The sequence below is a fragment of the Arachis ipaensis genome, chromosome B7 (assembly GCF_059453495.1).
Source record: "Arachis ipaensis isolate K30076 ecotype BB chromosome B7, ASM5945349v1, whole genome shotgun sequence".
In the NCBI taxonomy this organism is placed as follows: domain Eukaryota; kingdom Viridiplantae; phylum Streptophyta; class Magnoliopsida; order Fabales; family Fabaceae; genus Arachis; species Arachis ipaensis.
Window position 1 is genome coordinate 126258502 of NC_142442.1, and position 18588 is coordinate 126277089.

Sequence of the window (18588 nt, forward strand, 5' to 3'; positions counted from 1 at the left end):
GTGGTTGTAAAAATACCACATCAAGTTTTTGGCGCCGTTGCCGGGGATTGACTGTGATTCACAACTATTCGTTGTTTGATTGCTTAGATTAGATAATTTTTTTATTATATTTTTTATTTTATTTTAGTATAAATTTTTATTTTGCATTTTTTTAAGTTAATTTTTTTTCGTTAAAATTTTTTTTTCTTTACGTTATTTACTTTCTTTTCCTTATATCCCCCCTCCCCTGTTTCGTTTTTCATTCTTTTTTTATTATAAAAAAAATTAAAAATTAAAATTAAAAAATTAAAAAAAATAAATAAAAATAAAAAAATAATAAAAATAAAAATATATATTTTGATTTATTGAATTTAAGTTTGGTGTCACTCAATTAATTTTATTTTAAATTTTTCTGTTTATTTTTTCTTTTTAATTTTTGAATTTTTGTTATTTATTTATTTAGTATTTTTTATTTTATTATTTTACACAGGTTACCTCACAGGGACTTCTCTACCCTCTGACGTAGAGAGTCCCAATTTTTCTTGTTTTCTGCTTGTGTATGCGCAGGAATAGAGACAAAGAACATCTCTTAGACTTTGATCCTAAACCTGAAAGAACTTTCAGGCAACATTTACAACAAGCAAGACTTTGCAAGGCTGCAGAATCCACTATGGCAAATAATGCTAATGCCAATGTGGTAAATCCGAATGGAGATGATCAACAAAGGAGAGTGCTTGGCTCTTATTCTGCCCCTACTGCGGATCTTTATGGAAAAAGTATTGTGGTGCCTCCTATAACTGCAAACAACTTTGAGTTGAAGCCACAATCGGTCACCCTGGTGCAACAAAATTGCCAGTATCATGGTCTTCCTCATGAAGACCCAAATCAATTTATATCTGATTTTCTGCAGATATGTGATACTGTGAAGACAAATGGAGTGAACCCAGAGGTGTACAAACTAATACTTTTCCCGTTTGCTCTGAGGGATAAAGCAAAGCTCTGGCTAGATTCCCAACCAAAAGAAAGTCTGAATACGTGGGAAAAGGTTGTCACGGAATTTCTCACTAAATTTTTCCCACCAAAGAAGTTGACTAAGCTTAGGTTGGAGGTTCAGACTTTCAAGCAAAAGGAAGGTGAAACTCTTTATGAAGCTTGGGAAAGGTACAAGCTGCTGACTAGGCAATGCCCTTCGGACATGTTCTCCAAGTGGACTCAACTGGATATCTTTTATGAAGGCTTAGGAGAGATATCAAAGATGAGCCTAGACACTTCTGCAGGCAGTTCATTGCACAAGAAGAAGACACCAGAGGAGACTATTGAGCTGATTGAATTGGTTGCAAGCAACCAATATCTGTACTCATCTAACAGGAATCCTGTGAACTCTGAGACCTCTCAGAAGAGAGGCATGTTGGAAGTAGAAGTTGTTAATGCTCTTCTTGCTCAGAACAAGCTTATGTCTCAGCAGATAAATCTACTTACTCAACAGATGGGTGGCATGCAAGTCTCAGCTATCAACATTCAAAATCTACCCCAAGAAATCTCCTATGACATGGCAGGTAATTTTGTTCAAAATAATAATCATGATTATGCTCAACCTTCTTATGAACAGGTGAATTACATGGGGAGTGGTCCTAGGAATCCCAACAATGATCCATATTCTAAGACATACAACCCGGGATGGAGAAATCACTCAAACTTTGGGTGGAGGGACCAACCTCAGAGACCTCAGAACTTCAACAATAGTTCTCAGGGCGGTTTCCAGCAGAACAATGATTTAGAAGCAATATTAACAGGTTTTAGACAGGAAACCAGAGCATCCATCAAGAACCTGGAAATTCAAATGGGTCAATTAGCCACAAAGGTTAATGAAATTGATCAGAGGACCACTAACAGCCTTCCTGGTAACACAATTCCAAATCCAAGAGAGGAATGCAAGGCTATCACTGTAATAAGTGAACAAGTGGCAAGTACAGAAGCACAAGTTATACAGGAAACCAAAGCCCCTATTAGAAACTTAGAGGTGCTAGTAGGCCAACTGAGCAAGCAAATACTTGAGAGGTCTGCAAGTACATTTCAAGGGGCTACAGTGGTGAACCCAGGAGAAGATTGCAAGGCAATTCAATTGAGAAGTGGTAAAGTAGCTGGCTCTGAGGCCAAGGCCAATGAAAAGCTAGTTGAAAAGGAAGCTCCAGAGGAAAAGAAAGGAGAAGTGGAGCACGCCCCTCCAAAGCGTGCAGACAAACCATTCCCAGACTCTCTTGACACTTATCCTACACTGCCAAAGGCTCCTGAGTACAAGCCTAAGATGCCGTATCCTCAGAGACTTCAAAAGGAGACCAAGGACAAGCAGTTTTCAAAGTTCTTGGAAATCTTCAGAAAGTTACAAATCAATATTCCTTTTGCTGAGGTTTTGAAGCAAATGCTTATCTATGTCAAGTTCATGAAGGAGCTGTTGTCAAAGAAAAAGCGTTTAAAGGGAGATGAGACAGTAGTCCTGACTAAGGAATGTAGTGCTGTCATTCAAAATGACTTGCCAAGGAAGATGCCAGATCCAGGGAGCTTTCAAATTCCATGCACCATTGGGAGCACAACCTTTGAGAAAGCCCTATGTGATCTAGGGGCAAGCATAAATCTAATGCCCTTATGTGTGATGAAGAAGCTGCATATCCAAGAGGCACAACCCACAAAGATAGCATTACAGATGGCAGACAAATCTATGAAGCCTGCATACGGATTAGTGGAGAATATCTTGGTCAAAGTGGGTAAGTTCTTCCTCCCAGCAGATTTTGTGATTCTTGATACAGGGGAGGATGAGAATGCCTCTATAATTCTAGGAAGACCATTCTTAGCCACTGGAAGAGCTCTGGTTGATGTAGAAGTTGGTGAATTAGTGCTTAGAGTGCATAATGAGCAACTAGTCTTTCATGTCTTCAAAGATGTACATTCAACAGATGAAGAAGAGAGGTGCATGCAGGCTGAGCTCATTGATCCAAACCTTCAAGAACCCCCTGATGATGCACAGCAGAATTTGCAACTCAAACCTCCTGTGGTGACAACCGATAAAATTCTGCCTGACATCAAACCTAAGTTTGGTGTTGGAACTGCATCATCCACCAAGGAGGAGGTCCCCAAAAAGAAAAAAATACCCAGAGGATGGAGAAACAAAAAGATCCCCACTGAAGGTTTCTCCCCAGGAATGAAGGTGGTGTTCACCAGCAATCCAGCATGGGTTTATACAGTAATCAGAATCCTCTCTCTGGAGCATATTGAGCTACGTTATGGAGATACAGGAAAGAAGTTCAAAGTAAGGGGTGAAGAGCTGAGCCCCTATGATCCTCCTCCTTAGAGGAGCTGACCGTGAAGCTAGTGACGATAAAGAAGCGCTTGTCGGGAGGCAACCCGATAATTTCGTATCCTTAGCTAATTTTCGTAGTAGTAGTTTTCTTAGTTATTTTATTTTTATTGAGTTCTTACTAATTTTCTGATCCTGCAGCTATGTTCTTCCAGGAACCGAACACCTCAAGCTATATTTCAAAAAAAAAAAAAATAGCCAACGCGCCAGCGTCGCTGACGCGAACGCGTCATCTAGGGGTGCGAGAAAAACTAAAAAGTTATAGAGAGTTGCGCGGGAGTGGCGCTGGACTTATGCCTTTCGCACAAATGATCCCATGCGAACGCGCGCCCCACGCGTTCGCGTCGCTTGTGATTTTTCGCCACCCACGCGTCCGCGTCGCTCACGCGAACGCGTGACCTGCAGAATCGACGTAAAAGGTGTTTTGGCAGAGAGTTGTGCTGGCTTGGGGCTGAAAATGTGCTACAAGCACAAAATTGCCCACGCGGACGCGTCACCCATGCGTACGCGTCATTTGACCAAACAGCCATCCATGCATCCGCGTCGCTCACGCGAACGCGTCGTATGAAGATTTAGTTCCCAAGCCATTCGAACAGAAAGTCACGCGGGCGCCCGGCTGGCTTCGCGCGAATCGCACAAAATCAAGGGCATGCGGATGCGTGCCTGATGCTAACGCGTCATTATGAAGAACGCGCGACGTACGTGATCGCGTCATTGACGCGAACGCGTCGCTTGTGCCGCCCATTTTTCTTTCTCTCTCTCTCCCAATCCTACTTCTCTCTTATTCTCTTATCCTTTTATTTTTTCTTTCATTTTAATATTTGTCTTTTCTATTTTCAGTTCTCTTTTGCTTGAGGACAAGCAAACCTTTAAGTTTGGTGTTGATGCTGCGCTTATAGGTTTTCTAGTACAAAAGGGAGGCGAATCATCTTCGCGAAGGAGCACAACCTGAAGAATAAAGCGACCGCTAGGATAATTAAGGTGGTTGAGTTCCTTTCATTTTTATTATTCCTCCCCTCTTTTTCTATGTTATGTTCCGGTTTCCTGCTACTTTGTCTTGTTTATTGCATGATCCTTTATTAGTTAGAATCCTAGGACTAGTTTAGTTTTCTCTTAATTGCTTAATTCTGAAAAGATGTCTCATGTATTACCCACTAAGCTTGAAATCAAAAAGAAAAGAAAAAAAGAAGTGATGTAGTGCATGAGAATTTAAGTTTAATTTTTAGAATAGTCTTATTTACTTAAATGTGGTGGTATTTTCTGTGATTCTGAATGCATGCTTGAACAGTGCATATTTTTGATAGTGAAGTTTATGAATGTTAAAATTGTTGGCTCTTGAAAGAATGATGAAAAAGAAAAATGTTATTGATAATCTGAAAAATCATAAAATTGATTCTTGAAGCAAGAAAAAGCAGTTATTCACAACTATTTGTTGTTTGATGCATTTTTTATTATATTTTGCATTTATTTTTCTGTTTTTAATTTTCTGTCTTCTATTATTATTGGTCTGGTCTTATATTTATTTTTGAGTCTTATTTTTATTTTCCATGATTAATAAAATTTAAATTTTATGTCTTAAAGCTATGAATGTCCCATAAATCCATCACCTTTCTTAAAGGAAAAATGTTTTAAATCACAAAAGAACAAGAAGTACATGATTTCGAATTCATCCTTGAAATTAGTTTAATTATTTTGATGTGGTGACAATACTTTTTATTTTCTGAATGAATGCTTGAGCAGTGCATATGTCTTTTGAATTTGTTGTTTATGAATGTTAAAATTGTTGGCTCTTGAAAGAATGATGGAAAAGGAGAAATATTATTGATAATCTGAAAAATCATAAAATTAATTCTTGAAGCAAGAAAAAGCAGTGAAAAGCTTGCAAAAAAAAGGCGAAAAAAATAAAAGAAAAAGAAAGAAAAAGGAGAAAAAGCAAGCAGAAAAAGCCAATAACCCTTTAAACCAAAAGGCAAAGGGTAAAAAAGGATCCAAGGCTTTGAGAATCAGTGGATAGGAGGGCCCACAGGAAAAAAATTATGGCCTAAGCGGCTAAACCAAGCTGTCCCTAACCATGTGCTTGTGGCGTGAAGGTGTCAAGTAAAAACTTGAGACTGGGCGGTTAAAGTCGTGGTCCAAAGCAAAAAAAGTGTGCTTAAGAGCTCTGGACACCTCTAATTGGGGACTCTAACAAAGCTGAGTCACAATCTAAAAAGGTTCACCAGTTATGTGTCTGTGGCATTTATGTATCCGGTGGTAATACTGGAAAACAAAATGCTTAGGGTCACAGCCAAAACTCAAAAAGTAACTGTGTTCAAGAATCAACAAATACTGAACTAGGAGAATCAATAACACTATCTAAATTCTGAGTTCCTAAAGATGCCAATCATTCTAAACTTCAAGGGATAGAGTGAGATGCCAAAACTATTCAGAGGCAAAAAGCTACTAGTCCCGCTCATCTAATTGGAGCTAAGTTTCATTGATAATTTGGAATTTATAGTATATTCTCTTCTTTTTATACTATTTGATTTTCAGTTGCTTGGGGATAAGCAACAATTTAAGTTTGGTGTTGTGATGAGTGGATAATTTATACGCTTTTTGGCATAGTTTTTAGTATGTTTTTAGTATATTTTAGTTAGTTTTTATTATGTTTTTATTAGTTTTTATTCAAAAATCACATTTCTGGAATTTACTATGAGTTTGTGTATTTTTCTGTGATTTCAGGTATTTTCTGGTTGAAATTGAGGGACCTGAGCAAAAATTTGATTCAGAGGATGAAAAAGGACTGCAGATGCTATTGGATTCTGACCTACCTGCACTCGAAGTGGATTTTCTGGAGCTACAGAGACCCAATTAGTGCGATCTCAATTGCAATGAAAAGTAGACATCCTGGGCTTTCCAGCAATATATAATAGTCTATACTTTGCCCAAGAAAAGCTGGCGTTTAACTCCAAGAAAAGTCTCTACACATAGAAGCTTCAATGCTCAGCCCAAGCACACACCAAGTGGGCCCGGAAGAAGATTTCTGCATTAGTTACTTATTTCTGTAACCCTAGGCTACTAATTTTCTATAAATAGAACTTTTTACTATTGTATTTTAATCTATCTTTGGACGTTTAGTCCCTAGACCTTGGAGGCTGGCCATTCGGCCATGCTTACACCATTATCACTTTTGTATTTTCAACGGTGGAGTTTCTACACACCATAGATTAAGGTGTAGAGCTCTGCTGTTCTTCATGAATTAATACAAAGTACTATTGTTTTTCTATTCAACTCAAGTCTATTTCTTCTCCAAGATATTCATTTGCACCCAAGAAATGATGAATGTGATGATTATGTGACACTCATCACCATTGTCACCTATGAACGCGTGACTGACAACCACTTCCATTCTACATGCAAACAAGCTTGAATGCATATCTCTTGGGTTTCTAATCTAAGATTGGAACCTTCGTGGTAAAGGCTAGAATTATTGGCGGCCATTCCGGAGATCCGAAACGTCTAAACCTTGTCTGTGGTATTCTGAGTAGGATCTGGGAAGGGATGACTGTGACGAGCTTCAAACTCGCAATTGTTGGGCGTGTGACAGACGCAAAAGGATCAATGGATCCTATTCCAACATGATCGAGAACCGACAGATGATTAGCCGTGCGGTCACAGCGTGCGTAGAACATTTTCACTGAGAGGACGGGAAGTAGCCATTGACAACGGTGATGCCCAACATAAAGCTTGCCTTGGAAAGGAGTATGAATGGTTGGAAGAAGGCAATAGGAAAGCAGAGGTTCAGGAGGAACAAAGCATCTTCATACGCTTATCTGAAATTCCAACCAAAGAATTACATAAGTATCTCTATCTTTATTTTATGTTTTATTTATCATTTAATTATCAATTCTCCATCACCATCTGAATTCGCCTGACTGAGATTTACAAAGTGACCATAGCTTGCTTCAAGCTGACAGTCTCCGTGGGATCGACCCTTACTAACATAAGGTATTACTTGGACGACCCAGTGCACTTGCTGGTTAGTTGTGCGGAATTGTGACAAAGTGTGATTCACGTTTGAGAGCTCCAAGTCCTTTGGCGCCATTGTTGATGATCACAATTTCGTGCACCATGTTTTTGGCGCCGTTGCCGGGGATTGTTCGAGTTTGGACAACTGACGGTTCATCTTGTTGCTTAGATTAGGTACTTTTCTTTTTATTTTTCAGAATTTTTAAGAAGGAATTCTAGAGTTTCAAGGTGATGTTCTTATCATCACAAAAGCTGATTGATTCTCATCAATTTAGCTGCTGAATGTAATGTCCTGCTGAAGCTTGGATGGCCATGTCTAATCTTTTTAGACTGAAGCTTTAGACTAACATTGCATGATTCCTGGAATTCTTATTAAAAGTTTTGAATCCCTTTATTTTCTTTTCCACTCAATTTTCAAAAAACCACAAAAAAATTTATAAAATCATAAAAATCAAAAATATTTTATGTTTCTTGTTTGAGTCTAGTGTCTAATTTTAAGTTTGGTGTCAATTGCATGCCTCTAATTTTCGAAAATTACATGCATTATGTTCTTCATTAATCTTCAAGTTGTTCTTGATGATTTCATTGCTCTGGTCTTTAAATTTTCTTGTTTTGTGAGTTTTGTTGTTTCTCATATGCATTCTCAATTTGTTAGTGTCTCTTATATAAAAATTGTTAAGTTTGGTGTCCTGCATGCATTGTTTGTTTGATTTGAGTTTGCTAAGATTAGTTGTATTTTGATTGTTTCTCATCATTGAAAAATTCAAAAAAAATTTCAAAACTATGTTTTTTCAAGTCAATAATACAGAGAATTGAAGATTCAGAACATTCAACAGAGGAATCAAACAGAAAAAGCTGGGCGTTTAAAACGCCCAGTGAAGAAGGAAAAATGGCGTTTAAACGCCAGCCAGGGTACCTGGCTGGGCGTTTAACACCCAAAAAGGTAGGATTTGGGGCGTTAAACGCCAGAATGGATGCCATTCTGGGCGTTTAACGCCAGAAGGACACAAGAGGGAAGATTTTGTTTTTAATTCAAATCTTTTTCAAATTTTCATAATTTTTCAAAATAAATTCTTTTTCAAATCATATCTTTTCAATCATATCCTTTCAAAATCAATTTCTTTCCATTTTTCTAATTTTCGAAAATCCTTGCTACTATTAATGATTTACTTCAAAATTTTCAAGTTGTTACTTGCCTATTAAGAAAGGATCGAATTTTAAATTTTAAAAATCATATCTTTTAATTTCTTGTTAGTCAAGTAATCAACTTTAATTTTAAAACTTTCTTTTTTTAAAAATTGATTTTCAATCATATCTTCTCAATTATATCTTTTCAATCACATCTTTTTCAAAATTAACTCTAAATCATATCTTTTTTATTTCTAGTTTCAAAATCTTTTTCAAAAATCACTTAATTTCTTTCCTAATCTTAATTTTTGAAAATCTTAATCAAATTTTCAAATTTCTTTTTATTATTTCAAAATCTTTTTAATTTATTTTCAAAAATTTCTTCCCCTCTTCTCACATCCTTCTATTTAAGGGACTAACACTCCTCCTCAAGGTGCAATTCGAACTCTATCCCTCTTGATAAGTTCGAATTCTCTTCTATCTACATCCTCCTTCTATTCTTCTTTTCCTCTGAGACCTCAAGGAATCTCTATACTGTGATATAGAGGATTTCCTACTTTCTTGTTCTCTTCTCTTTCATATGAGCAGGAGTAAAGATAAAGGCATTCTTGTTCAAGCTGATCCTGAACCTGAAAGGACCTTGAAGAGAAAGCTAAGAGAAGCTAAAGCACAATTCTCTCTAGAGGGCCTAACAGAGCTTTTCAAAGAAGAAGAAACAATGGCAGCTGAAAACAACAATGCCAACAATGCAAGGAAGGTGCTGGGTGACTTTACTGCACCTACTCCCGACTTCTATGGGAGAAGCATCTCAATCCCTGCCATTGGAGCAAACAACTTTGAGCTTAAGCCTCAATTAGTTTCTCTAATGCAACAGAATTGCAAGTTTTATGGACTTCCATTGGAGGATCCTCATCAGTTCTTAGCTGAATTCTTGCAAATCTGTGACACTGTCAAGACCAATGGGGTTGACCCTGAAGTCTACAGACTTATGCTCGTCCCTTTTGCTATAAGAGACAGAGCTAGCACATGGTTGAACTCACAACCTAAAGAAAGCCTGAACTCTTGGGAAAAGCTAGTCAATGCCTTCTTGGCAAAGTTCTTTTCACCTCAAAAATTGAGCAAGCTTAGAGTGAAAGTCCAAACCTTCAGACAGAAGGAAGGAGAATCCCTCTATGAAGCTTGGGAAAGATACAAGCAATTGATCAGAACGTGTCCTTCTGACATGCTTTCTGAATGGAACATCATAGGTATTTTCTATGATGGTCCAAGATGTCATTGGATAGCTCTGCTGGAGGATCTCTTCATCTGAAGAAGAGGCTTGCAGAAGCTTAGGAACTCATTGAAATGGTTGCAAATAACCAATTCATGTACACTTTTGAAAAGAATCCTGTAAATAATGGGACAACTCAGAAGAAAGGAGTTCTTGAGATTGATACTCTGAATGCCATATTGGCTCAGAATAAAATATTGACCCAACAAGTCAATATAATTTTTCAGAGTCTGTCTAGAATGCAAGCAGCAACAGGCAGTACTAAGAAAGCTTCCTCTGAAGAAGAACCTTATGATCCTGAGAACCCAGCAATGGAAGAGGTGAATTACATGGGAGAACCCTATGGAAACACCTATAATCCTTCATGGAGAAATCATCCGAATCTCTCATGGAAGGATCAACAGAGACCTCAATAAGGTTTCAATAACAATAATGGTGGAAGAAACAGGTTTAGCAAGCCTTTTCCATCATCTTCTCAGCAACAGACAGAGAATTCTAAGCAAAGCCACTCTGACTTAGCAACCATTGTCTCTGATCTAATCAAAACCACTCAAAGTTTCATGACTGAAACAAGGTCCTCCATTAGAAATTTGGAGGCACAAGTGGGTCAGCTGAGTAAGAAAATTACTGAACTCCCTCCTAGTACTCTCCCAAGCAATACAGAAGAGAATCCAAAAAGAGAGTGCAAGGCCATAACCACAACCCACACAGCCGAACCTGGAGAGGAGGAAGAGGCAGTGATCTCCACTGAGGAAGACCTCAATGGACGTCCATTGACCTCCATGGAGTTCCTTGATGAAGAACCATGGGAATCTGAGGCTCACACAGAGACCATAGAGATTCCATTAAATTTACTTCTGCCATTCATGAGCTCTGATGAGTATTCTTCCTCTGAAGAAGACGAAGATGTTACTGAAGAGCAAGTTGCTAAGTACCTTGGAGCAATTATGAAGCTAAATGCCAAGTTATTTGGTAATGAGACTTGGGAGGATGAACCTCCATTGCTCATCAAAGAACTGGATGACTTGACTAGGCAGAGATTACCTCTGAAGAGACAAGATCCTGGAAAGTTCTCAATACCTTGTACCATAGGCACCATGACCTTTAAGAAGGCTCTGTGTGACCTAGGGTCAAGCATAAACCTCATGCCTCTCTCTGTAATGGAGAAGCTAGGGATCATTGAGGTACAAGCTGCAAGAATCTCACTGGAGATGGCAGACAATTCAAAGAAACAGGCTTATGAACTTGTAGAGGATGTCTTGGTAAAGGTTGAAGGCCATTACATCCTACTGATTTTATAATCCTAGAGACTGGGAAGTGTATGGATGAATCCATCATCCTTGGCAGACCCTTCCTAGCCACAGCAAAAGCTGTAATTGATGTTGACAGAGGAGAATTGATCATTCAAGTGAATGAAGACTCCCTTTTGTTTAAAGCTCAAGGATATCCCTCTGTAACCATGGAGAGGAAGCATGAAGAGCTTCTCTCAATACAGAGACAAACAGAGCCCCCACAGTCAAACCATAAGTTTGGTGTTGGGAGGCCACAACCAAACTTTAAGTTTGGTGTTGGGAGGTTCCAACATTGCTCTGAACATCTATGAGGCTCCATGAGAGCCACTGTCAAGCTATTGACATTAAAGAAGCGCTTATTGGGAGGCAACCCAATCTTTAAATTATCTATGTTAAATTTCTATTTTCTTTTGTTATTTTATGTTTTCTGTAGGTTGATGATCATGTGAAGTCACAAAAATAATTGAAAAAGCAAAAACAGACTGAAAAACAGAACACCCTGGAGGAGAAACATACTGGCGTTTAAACGCCAATAAGGGTAGCAGAATGGGCGTTAAGCGCCCAGTCTGGCACCATTCTGGGCGTTTAACGCCAAAAATGGGCACCAGACTGGCGTTTAACGCCAGGAATGGGCAAGAAGTTAGCGTTAAACGCCAGAAATGGGCAGCAGCCTGGCGTTTAACGCCAGGATTGGCAGAAAAGGGCATTTTTGCACGCCACTTGGTGCAGGGATGAGATATCATTGACACCTCAGGATCTGTGGACCCTACAGGATCCCCACCTACCCACCTCTCTCTCTCTTCTTCACCCATTCACCAATCACCTCAATACCTCTTCCCCAAAAACCCCTCACCTATCAAATCCCACCATTCTCTTCACCACTCACATCCATCCTTCATAAAACCCCACCTACCTCACCATTCAAATTCAAACCACTTTCCCACCCAAATCCACCCATAATGGCCGAAACCTAACCCTCTCTCCACTCCTATATAAACCCATCTTCACTCCTTCATATTCACACAACATACACACTACTTCTCCCCCTTGGCCGAAACACTAAGCCCCCTCCATCTCCTCTATTTCTTCTTCTTCTACTCTCTTCTTTCTTCTTTTGCTCGAGGACGAGCAAACCTTCTAAGTTTGGTGTGGTAAAAGCTAAAGCTTTTTGTTTTTCCATAACCATTTATGGCACCAAAGGCCGGAGAAACCTCTAGAAAGAGGAAAGGAAAGGCAAAAGCTTCCACCTCCGAGTCATGGGAGATGGAGAGATTCCTCTCAAGGGTGCATCAAGACCACTTCTATGAAGTTGTGGCCAAGAAGAAGGAAATCTCCGAGGTCCCTTTTAAGCTCAAAAAGGGCGAATATCCGGAGATCCGACATGAGATCCAAAGAAGAGGTTGGGAAGTTCTCACCAACCCTATTCAACAAGTCAGAATCTTAATGGTTCAAGAGTTCTATGCCAATGCATGGATCACCAAGAACCATGATCAAAGTGTGAACCCGGACCCTAAAAATTGGCTTACAATGGTCTGGGGAAATACTTAGATTTTAGCCCGGAAAATGTAAGGCTGGCATTCAACTTGCCCATGATGCAAGGAGATGCACACCCATATACTAGAAGGGTCAACTTTGATCAAAGGTTGGACCAAGTCCTCATGGACATCTGTGAAGAGGGCGCTCAATGGAAGAGAGATTCAAGAGGGAAGCCGGTTCAACTAAGAAGGCATGACCTCAAGCCCGTGGCTAGGGAATGGTTAGAGTTCATCCAACGCTCAATCATTCCTACTAGCAACCGATCTGAAGTTACTATAGACCGGGCTATCATGATTCATAGCATCATAATTAGAGAGGAAGTAGAAGGTCATGAGGTTATATCCCAAGAACTCTACAAGGTAGCGGACAAGTCCTCTACTGTGGCAAGGTTAGCCTTCCCTCATCTCATTTTTCACCTCTGCAATTCAGCTGGAATTGACATAGAAGAAGACATCCTCATTGATGAGGACAAGCCCATCACTAAGAAAAGGATGGAGCAAACAAGAGATCCCACTCATGGACAAAAGCATGAGGAAACTCCTCATCATGAAATCCCTGAGATGCCTCAAGGGATGCAATTTCCTCCACAAAACTATTGGGAGCAAATCAACACCTCCCTAGGAGAATTAAGTTCCAACATGGGACAACTAAGGGTGGAGCACCAAGAGCATTCCATCCTCCTCCATGAAATTAGAGAAGACCAAAGAACCATGAGAGAGGAGCAACAAAGGCAACGAAGAGACATTGAGGAGCTCAAGCACTCCATAAGATCTTCAAGAGGAAGAACAAGCCGCCATCACTAAGATGGACCCGTTCTTTAATTTCCTTGTTCTTTATTTTCTGTTTTTTCGAAAATTATGCTTTATGTTTATTTATATTTGTGTCTTTATTACATGATCATTAGTGTCTAAGTGTCTATGCCTTAAAGCTATAAAAATGAATCCATCACCTTTCTTAAATGAAAAATGTTTTTAATTGAAAAAGAAAAAGAAGTGCATGAATTTCAAATTTTAAAACAGTTTAATTATTTTGATGTGGTGGCAATACTATTGCTTTTCTGAATGAATACTTGAACAGTGCATATTTTTGAATTTGATTGTTTATGAATGTTAAAATTATTTGCTCTTGAAAGAATGATGGAAAAGGAGAAATGTTATTTGATAATCTGAAAAATCATAAAATTGATTCTTGAAGCAAGAAAAAGCAGTGAAAAGCTTGCAAAAAAAAAATAATATATATGCAAAAAAAATGCGAAAAAAAAGAAAAAGAAAAAAAAGAGAGAGAAAGAAAAAGCAAGCAGAAAAAGCCAATAGCCCTTTAAACCAAAAGGCAAGGGTAAAATAAAAAGGATCCAAGGCTTTGAGCATCAGTGGATAGGAGGGCCCACAGGAATAAAATCCTGGCCTAAGCGGCTAAACCAAGCTGTCCCCAACCATGTGCTTGTGGCGTGAAGGTGTCAAGTGAACACTTGAGACTGAGCGGTTAAAGTCGTGGTCCAAAAGCAAAAAGAGTGTGCTTAAGAGCTCTGGACACCTCTAATTGGGGACTCTAGTAAAGCTGAGTCACAATCTGAAAAGGTTCACCCAGTTATGTGTCTGTGGCATTTATGTATCCGGTAATAATACTGGAAAACAAAATGCTTAGGGTCACGGCCAAGACTCATAAAGTAGCTGTGTTCAAGAATCAACATACTTAACTAGGAGAATCAATAACACTATATGGATTCTGAGTTCCTATAGAAGCCAATCATTCTGAACTTCAAAGGATAAAGGGGGATGCCAAAACTGTTCAGAAGCAAAAAGCTAAAAGCCCCGCTCATCTAATTAATACTGATCTTCATAGATGTTTTTGGAATTCATTGTATATTCTCTTCTTTTTATCCTATTTGATTTTCAGTTGCTTGGGGACAAGCAACAATTTAAGTTTGGTGTTGTGATGAGCGGATAATTTATGCGCTTTTTGGCATTATTTTTAGTATGTTTTTAGTATATTTTAATTAGTTTTTATTACATTTTTATTAGTTTTCATTTAAAATTCACTTTTCTGGACTTTACTATGAGTTTGTGTATTTTTCTGTGATTTCAGGTATTTTCTGGCTGAAATTGAGGGACCTGAGCAAAAATCTGATTCAGAGGCTGAAAAAGGACTGCAGATGCTGTTGGATTCTGTCCTCCCTGAAGTCAAAGTGGATTTTCTGGAGATACAGAAGCATAATTGGTGCTCTCTCAATTGTGTTGGAAATTAGACATCCCGGGCTTTCCATCAATATATAATAGTCCATACTTTGCCCAATATTTGATGGCCCAAACAGGCGTTCCAAGTCAGCTCAAGAATTCTGGCGTTTAACGCCGGAACTGGCACAAAAGCTGGAGTTAAACGCTCAAACTGGCACAAAAGCTGGCGTTTAACTCCATGAAAAATCTCTACACATAGAAGCTTCAATGCTCAGCCCAAGCACACACCAAGTGGTCCCGGAAGAAGATTTCTGCATTAATTACTTATTTCTGTAACCCTAGGCTACTAATTTTCTATAAATAGGACCTTTTACTATTGTATTTTAATCTATCTTTGGACGTTTAGTCCCTAGACCTTGGAGGCTGGCCATTCGGCCATGCTTACACGATTATCACTTTTGTATTTTCAACGGTGGAGTTTCTACACACCATAGATTAAGGTGCGGAGCTCTGCTGTTCTTCATGAATTAATACAAAGTACTATTGTTTTTCTATTCAACTCAAGTCTATTCTTCTCCAAGATATTCATTCGCACCCAAGAACATGATGAATGTGATGATTATGTGACACTCATCACCATTGTCACCTATGAATGCGTGACTGACAACCACTTCCGTTCTACAAGCAAACAAGCTTGAATGCATATCTCTTGGGTTTCTAATCTAAGATTGGAACCTTCGTGGTAAAGGCTAGAATTATCAGCGGCCATTCCTGAGATCCGGAACGTCTAAACCTTGTCTGTGGTATTCTGAGTAGGATTTGGGAAAGGATGACTGTGACGAGCTTCAAACTCGCAATTGTTGGGCGTGTGACAGACGCAAAAGGATCAATGGATCCTATTCCAACATGATCGAGAACCGACAAATGATTAGCCGTGCGGTGACAGCGTGCGTAGAACATTTTCACTGAGAGGACGAGAAGTAGCCATGGACAATGGTGATGCCCAACATAAAGCTTGCCATGGAAAGGAGTATGAATGATTGGAAGAAGGCAATAGGAAAGCAGAGGTTCAGGAGGAACAAAGCATCTTCATACGCTTATCTGAAATTCCAACCAAAGAATTACATAAGTATCTCTATCTTTATTTTATGTTTTACTTATCTTTTAATTATCAATTCTCCATCACCATCTGAATTTGCCTGACTGAGATTTACAAGGTGACCATAACTTGCTTCAAGCCGATAGTCTCCGTGGGATCGACCCTTACTCACGTAAGGTATTACTTGGACGACCCAGTGCACTTGCTGGATAGTTGTGCGGAATTGTGACAAAGTGTGATTCATGTTTGAGAGCTCCAAGTCCTTTGGCGCCATTGTTGATGATCACAATTTCGTGCACCAACTATACTCCGGCTGTCGTCCAATGACTATGTTGAACATCATGTAGATCGCTTGTGGTTGTCAGGCACACGGATCTTGGCTAAGCGAGTAACGAAGATAGTGGGTGATTGTCCCGGGTCACCCCTTCATTATGACTTAACTGAATTAAGTACAAGAGTATATCTTGGAGAAGAAGTATGGGTTAATTGAAAGAGAAACAATAGTACTTGAATTAATTCATGAAGAACAGCAAAGCCCCGCACCTTAATCTATGAGGTGTAGAAACTCCACCGTAGAAAATACATAAGAGAAAAAGGTCTAGGCATGGCCGAATGGCTAGCCTCCTCAAATGAAAAATGGCATAAGCCTATAAGTCCAAAGATGTGAATACAATAGTATAAAGTGCTATTTATACTAAACTAGTTACTAAGGATTATAGAAAATAAGTAACTAAGTGCAGATAGTGCAGAAATCCACTTCTGGGGCCCACTTGGTGTGTGCTTAGGCTGAGCATTGAGCTTTACACGTGCATAGGCCTTTTCTAGAGTTAAACGCCAGCTTGGATGCCAGTTTGGGCGTTTAACACCAGTTCTGGTGCCAGTTCTGGCGTTTTATGCCAGAAAAGGGTCTTTGGTAGGCGTTTAAACGCCAGTTTGGGCCATCAATTCTCGGGCAAAGTATAAACTATTATATATTGCTGGAAAGCCCAAGATGTCTACTTTCCAACTCAATTGAGTGCGCGCCGATTGGGCTTCTGTAGCTCCAGAAAAGCCACTTCGAGTACAGGAGTGTCAGAATCCAACAGCATCTGCAGTCTTTTGCTCAGATCCCTCAATTTCAGCCAGAAAATACCTAAAATTATAGAAAAACACCCAAACTCATAGTAAAATTTAAAAATATGATTTTTGCATAAAAACTAATAAAAATATAATAACAAGTAACTAAAACAAACTAAAAACTAACTAAAAATAATGCCAAAAAGCGTATAAATTATCTGCTCATCACAACACCAAACTTAAATTATTGCTTGTCCCCAAGCAACTAAAAAAAGTAGGATAAAAAGAAGAGAAAATAAAATAAATTTCAAAAATATCAATGAAGATTAGTTTAAATTAGATGAGCGGGACTAGTAGCTTTTTGCTTCTGAACAGTTTTGACATCTCACTTTATCCTTTGAAGTTCAAAATGATTGGCATCCATAGGAACTCAAAATTCAGATAGTGTTATTGATTCTCATAGTTTAATATGTTGATTCTTGAACATAGCTACTTTATGAGTCTTGGCCATGACCCTAAGCATTTTGTTTTCCAGTATTACCACCGGATACATAAATGCCACAGACACATAACTTGGTGAACCTTTTCAGATTGTGACTCAGCTTTGCTAGAGTCCCCAGTTAGAGGTGCCCAGAGTTCTTAAGCACAATCTTTTGCTTTGGATCACGACTTTAACCACTCAGTATCAAGCTTTTCACTTGGACCTTCATGACACAAGCACATGGTTAGGGACAGCTTGATTTAGCCGCCTAGGCCAGGATTTTATTCCTTTTGGACCCTCCAATCCACTGATTCTCAAAGCCTTGGATCCTCTTTACCCTTGCCTTTTAGTTTAAAGGGTTACTGGTTTTTTCTGCTTGCTTTTCTCTTTTTTTTCCCTTTATTTTTTGCCATTTTTTTCGCAAGCTTTGTGTTTTTCACTACTTTTTCTTGCTTCAAGAATCCATTTTATGATTTTTCAGATTATCAATAACATTTCTCTTTTTTCATTATTCTTTCAAGAGCCAACAATTTTAATATTCATAAACTTCACTATCAAAAATATGCACTATTCAATCATTCATTCAGAAAACAAAAAGTATTGCCACCACATCAAAATAATTAAACTATTTTCAAGATAGAATTTGAAATTCATGTACTTTTTTTTCTTTTTCAGAAAACATTTTTCATTTAAGAAAGGTGAAATATTCATGGAACATTCATAGCTTTAAGACATAGACACTAAACACTAATGATCATGTAATGAAGACACAAACATAGTCAAAATATAAAGCATAAAAACCAAAAATAGAAAAGAAAATAAACAAGGAGATTAAAGAACGGGTCCACCTTAATGATGGTGGATTCTTCTTCCTCTTGAAGAACCAATGGAGTTCTTGAGCTCCTCTATGTCTCTTCATTGCCTTTGTTGCTCCTCTCTCATGGCCTTTTGGTCCTCTCTGATTTCATGGAGGATGATGGAGTGCTTTTGGTACTCCACTCTTAGTTGCTCCATGTTGGAACACAATTCTCCTAAAGAGGTGTTGAGTTGCTCCCAATAGTTGTGTGGAGGGAAATGCATCCCTTGAGGCATCTCAGGGATTTCTTGATGAGGGACTTCCTCATGCTCTTGTTGAGGTCCATGAGTGGGCTCTCTTGTTTGCTCCATCCTCTTTCTAGTGATGGGCTTTTGAGATGAATCTCTCAATCTTCTA

General features: G+C 38.8%; 1 protein-coding gene across 1 annotated transcript; it reads left to right on the forward strand.

The window, feature by feature from the left end:
* Nucleotides 1-1819: 1819 nt before the first annotated feature.
* LOC148554047 (uncharacterized) lies at nt 1820-3325 on the forward strand. Its single transcript, XM_088493185.1, has one exon. The coding sequence runs from the start codon at nt 1820-1822 to the stop codon at nt 3323-3325; it is 1506 nt and encodes a 501-aa protein (XP_088349311.1).
* Nucleotides 3326-18588: the final 15263 nt, after the last annotated feature.

Coding starts and splice junctions, on each gene's coding strand:
- LOC148554047 (XM_088493185.1), top strand. CDS start 1,820: ATGGGTCAATTAGCCACAAAGGTTAATGAAATTGATCAGAGGACCACT.